General features: G+C 40.9%; 1 protein-coding gene across 1 annotated transcript in view; it reads left to right on the forward strand.

Annotated features, from left to right (window-relative positions):
* The first annotated feature begins 2,865 nt into the window (after positions 1–2,865).
* The window catches only part of LOC103371371 (cathepsin L1-like), a 9,759-nt gene continuing 7,399 nt past the window's right edge, over positions 2,866–5,225 (forward strand). Inside the window, exon 1 of the mRNA XM_008300679.1 lies at positions 2,866–3,495. Coding sequence (XP_008298901.1) covers positions 3,283–3,495 — 213 coding nt within the window. The 5' untranslated portion in view covers positions 2,866–3,282. The remainder of the gene's footprint in view (positions 3,496–5,225) is intronic.

The following is a 5,225-nucleotide window of genomic DNA, read 5'->3' on the forward strand; positions in this document are numbered from 1 at the left end:
CATTAAACTACAACATTACAAATCCCACACCCGTAACTCACTAAAGCAGCCACATACTGACAATAAAAAGCGTTTTTGTTCCATAACAAAAAAGAAATTATGATCCAAATTGAAAAAAATATCTCTGAATTGTCTCTTAAAAAGAAGAAGAAATACCAAATTCCAGGACAGCAGTGGATTGATCGGCCACTATCTGGGACAGAAGTGTATCTGAGAGACCTCTGGTGGACACAAACTGAACACACTGTGTGTCGACATCACAACCTAAAGTGCATTCACACTCGCTGACCTTTTGCTGGTACAAGATGGATGTCACTGACCAACACTGTTAATCTGCATTTAAACCTGCACCCCGCCAGCTTAATTTAAAGCCCAACCTATAGAGCGGCTGTAATCTTCCTTCATACAATCTGATTAATTTAATCCAGTATGTGGGGGGGCAGCGGCGGCCAGGACAGTCAGGACTCATAGATACAGTACATGTGGGAAGGCTAATAAAGCTACTACATCGCTTAAACTCGAATTTTCTTTTTTTTGCCATTTTTGCCAGACATCCAGAAAGCTGTAATCATAGTGAAATTCTATTCAGGAAAATGATTTAAAAGTATAAAAGCTTAACATTTAATCAAAAATTTCTCTGTTCTTGTTTAAAAATCTGCCAAAAATAAAGTGTTTGTCCAAATCAAATTCAGTTAAAACATAAAATTCTGAACTAACTGGTGCAACTGTGAAGCTACGAGCGGCTCAACTGCAACTGACGGTCTTGTGACGATAATACGGTGAATGTTAGGTTGAACTGCAGGCTGTGTTTATGTAGAGCAGAGATGAAATAAAAAAGGAAATAAATTACAGAGACAGAGAGGAAAATCAAACATACCTGATCATTTTTTTAAAAAGCAGAATGTTGGTAAAACATCTGTCTGAGTTACATTACAAATAAAAAATAAAATAAAATAAAAAAACAGGATTCCTAGATATTGTAAACTTGCAAATAGTGAATAATCTATAGTATGTGAATAAAAATAATAATAATAAACTTTATTTATAGAGAACTTTTGAAAACAAATGCTACAAAGTGCTTTCCAATAAAAATACATTTAAAATTAAAATCCAATAAGCACAAAGAATAACTGATAGAAGTAGAACGCACACAAATAAAGCAGGAAACTATAAAACTCAGATAAAATCAGGAAAAGCTCTCCGATAAAAATGTGTTTTATGAAGTGACTTGAAAGCGAGCACAGAATCAGCCGTGTGAAGCTCCCATTTCTTTTAAGTAACACCTGTGGTTTCACGTTTGGTTTTGTTTTGTTTTCATTTTAACCTAAAGAAATGTAAAGATCAAAGAAATTTACTTTTTAATTTTCTCTCTACTCTGAAAAGTTCTCTCTCCATCCAGTCATGGTTGTGTGGTTTCCATAAAGGTGCAGGACTTCATATTGAAGTGAAAAATGAGCCCACAGTGAGTAAAAAGAAACATTTCCTAGTAACAACTCAAGAAAGATTTACCTACTACATAAAACGTATACAAGTTTTTAAATATCAGTGTAGAGGCTAAGCCAATGCTGTTAGCTATGTCTAATGAATTAAGGTCTAACTCATGTTGCTTTACGATGCTCATAGTCTCTTTATTTTTTGTTATCCAAATCTTCTAAAATACAGATTTCCAACCAACATCTATACATGCGGTAAATTTCAGCGTGTTGCTCAGCTGGTTTGTCCCTTTCCGGTTGGAAACCCTCCCTAGACAGAAAGGTTCCTACCTCATATAGGTCAAATTAGCTCACCTGGTTGATCTGGCGTCCCATGTACAGGCCCGATGTGGAGGTCATGAGTTTGAATCATGGCCCTTTCCCACTCGTCCTCCCCACATTCTTCTACCCCACTTTCCTGTCTCTCTCTCTCACTGCACTATCAAATAAAGGCACAAAGGCCAAAAAAAACCCACACACATTAACGGGAGACACCAAATACAAAACAGCGTTTTCTGATCTGCTCCTACAAACAGTCAGGCTGTGATGCAATGATACACACTGATTACACTGGGTTACTTTTTTGAAGGTGTCTAGGACTTTTTTTTTTTTAAACTGATTTTAGCTTTTCTGCTGCTTTTCTGTATCAGGTCAGGTTTTCATGCCAACTCGATTTTTAAAAAAAATCAATTTTACCACTAAATCGATGACATATTTTGGCATTAGCGATTGATTTATTTTAGTATTTCTCATATAAAATCAGATTTTAGAGGAAAATTGACACCAAAATGGGTGTAGGCCAGTGTTATCTGTGTGTTTTTACAATTCACTTCAACTTTCAAAGCAGATAAACGATCGCAAGAGCAGAAATACTTAAAATCAGATCTATGTAAGCTATAATAATCTGAACCTTTCTGTATTTTATGTCGCTATTTTCGGTTTCAGGGTTGCAATGAACGTCTGCGAGCATTTGATGAAAATAGAATTCCAATAAAAGCGCAGCAGGCGAGTGCAGTGAAACAAAAAAATGCAAAAACATGACACGTGCACATTAGAGTCATATGTTTTTTTTCACACACAAAAGACTTTCAGTGCTACAGTGTCGGGTTTGATGTGTAAATGACGGTTTGGGGGAACAGAAATGCACACGGGCTTGAGAGGAAGGACGTTTTTAAGGAGGAGGGTTTATATGAAAGACAACAGGAAGCCTGGATGGGCGTGACGCGTCTCTGCAGGAAACTGGCAGGAATGTGGAGGACACACACCGGCTCTTGGCCCACAGTCAGAGAACAATGTGTCTCAGTTACTGCGGAGAATAACGTTGAAAGGTTCTTCATTTGTAAGAAATAAGGTTTCGGTGCGATCAATAAATCCACAGAGTGAAATCTGATACCTACAGGGTTGTACAGCGAAGGTGGGAAGTGGTAGAAATAAAATGTTGAATGTGATCTGGTATCAGAACAAACACACTAAATGATAACTGATGATGCATTTGCGGTGTAGTTTGGGTCCTTTCTGCTGAAGAAAGAGGAAACAGAGATTATCTGTACTATTGCAGGAAAGCAGGTGCAAAATAAAAACAGCCCAGCCAGCACCTGCAGTGGAGTTTTGTTGAAGTTAAGTACAAATTTCACGAAGGACAGAAACCAAGAGGACAGTGATGGAGGGAGAACTACAATTATATACAGTGAAGAGCTCTGTTATGACCCTGAGTGTAAACACACTTTAACAAGAGGCTGTAACACACTGACCTGATGAAATCTATCACACTGCTGTATGTACGCATTCAGTGAAATCGAGGTCTCTAATCATGCAACACGTGTTCATCCTTCACGTCCATTTTCTTTACCGGTATTTCTTTTCCATTAAGACAGCCGAGGAGATCAACGAGAAGATGAACGGCCTGAAGCTGGAGGAGCCGGATCATTTCAGAAACGGCACCACGAAGGACACGAGTGGAGTGTCAGTACCTCAGAGCGTGGACTGGAGGAAGGAGGGCCTGGTCGGTCCTGTCAGAGACCAGGTAAGATCGGCCGGTTACAAGTTAAAAGCTCTCGGCTTCACCTGGAAACAAGGGCTGTAGCTTCCATTTTGTGGCATATCTGTTTACTATAAAGCCTTACATCAGCGTCCAGGAAAACACAGCACAGGTGGCAGAAGCAGCCAAAGGTGGTTTTGAACCACTGTTGCGCCATTTTGAGAGTGATGATGAGGCCGTGCATGCTGTTGAGGAGTATCTGGAGGCNAAGAAATCAAGTTCTTAGGAAATTGAACGATTAACTGAATGATCAAAAGCACAAAAAGATGAGGTTGTATTGTTGGTAGAAATTTTCTGTGACTCATCACCAGTTTTTTCTATATTGTACGCGGTCCATGTGGGGAAATGATGGAAAAGTCCAACATTCATCACATGTTTGGTGAAACTAACAGCCCACATCCCAAAGAGGTCGAGGTCATTGTCACACAAGACAATGAAAGGCAGCAAATCCTCACAGCTCAGAGGCTTAAAACCCCAAAGAATCAATCAATTCATTCATTAGTCTGATTGTTTCAGCTCCAGAATCTAAGACTGGACACACAGGTCACAATGAAGTGACCCATTCAGTTTGTTGTTTTCTCTGCAGGATGCATGTTTTGTTGTTTTTGTCCTTCGTGGTCATCAGCCGTTCTTCGTCTGCCCTAAACGAAGCGTGGGAGGAGTGGAGTATCACACATGGCAAAGTTTACGACAACCAGGTAAAATATTTTGTCTCTCCGCTGTCACAGAAACATGCAGTGTTCAGATGAGTCAGTCGGCGTCTTGCGTTTCAGACCGAGCTCGCCTTCAGGAGGGCAGTCTGGGAGAAGAACGTGCACTTGGTGTTAAGACACAACCGGGAGGCCTCGGCAGGAAAACACAGCTTCACGTTGGGACTGAACCACCTGGCAGACATGGTAGGATTCAGCCGCAGGGCAACGGTTTGTGTTTGCAGCCATCTGCTGGGAAAGCAGGTCGGCTAAACTTTCTGGTGTTGGAGGAAGAGTCTGGAGAACTTCAGCAGCAGTAAAGTCATGCACACGGACGGAGCTGCTCAGAATTTCCTCAAAGAATAACGTAGGTTTAGGATAGTTATCCGACGGTCGCGGCATGTAGACAAGGATGAGTGGACGGCTCATTTACATGCATCACTGCACAGATCACATGATTTATAAAAATCCTTCCAGCTACATTTACAACACCTTCTGTTTTCTTTTATATATATATAGGCTTTATTTAGAGCAGTAGAGAGAGACAGAAAAGGGGGAGAAGAATGGGGAGAGACCTGCAGCAAAGGGTCATGAGCGGGATTTGAACTCACGACCACTGGGGGAACTATAGCCCCTGTTCACAGGTCACCTGCTCAACTAGATGAGCATTAGGGGCGCCCCAAACACCTTCTGTTTTCTACCTCAACTGAGAGACTCAACTGCTAAAGTCAAGAAAACAAGAAGAAACCAACTAAGTAAGCGTTACTGTGATCACATCTACTGCCACAAGCTGATATCTGCATAAATCATATCACTTAGTAGAAGAAATCATACAATTATTTTTTGAATTTGGGTTTTTTTTTTTTGGGCTTCAAGGTGGACAGTGGTTAGCACTGTCGCCTCGCAGGTAGAAGGTTAGAAGATCGCTGGTTTGCGTCCCAGTGAGGACACCTGGGATCTTTTCGAGTCTCCATGTTCTCCTCGTGCAGCGTGGGTTCTCTCCGGGTTCTCCGGCTTCCTCCCACA

This window comes from Stegastes partitus, unplaced genomic scaffold (assembly GCF_000690725.1).
Source record: "Stegastes partitus isolate 25-593 unplaced genomic scaffold, Stegastes_partitus-1.0.2 Scaffold34, whole genome shotgun sequence".
NCBI lineage: Eukaryota > Metazoa > Chordata > Actinopteri > Pomacentridae > Stegastes > Stegastes partitus.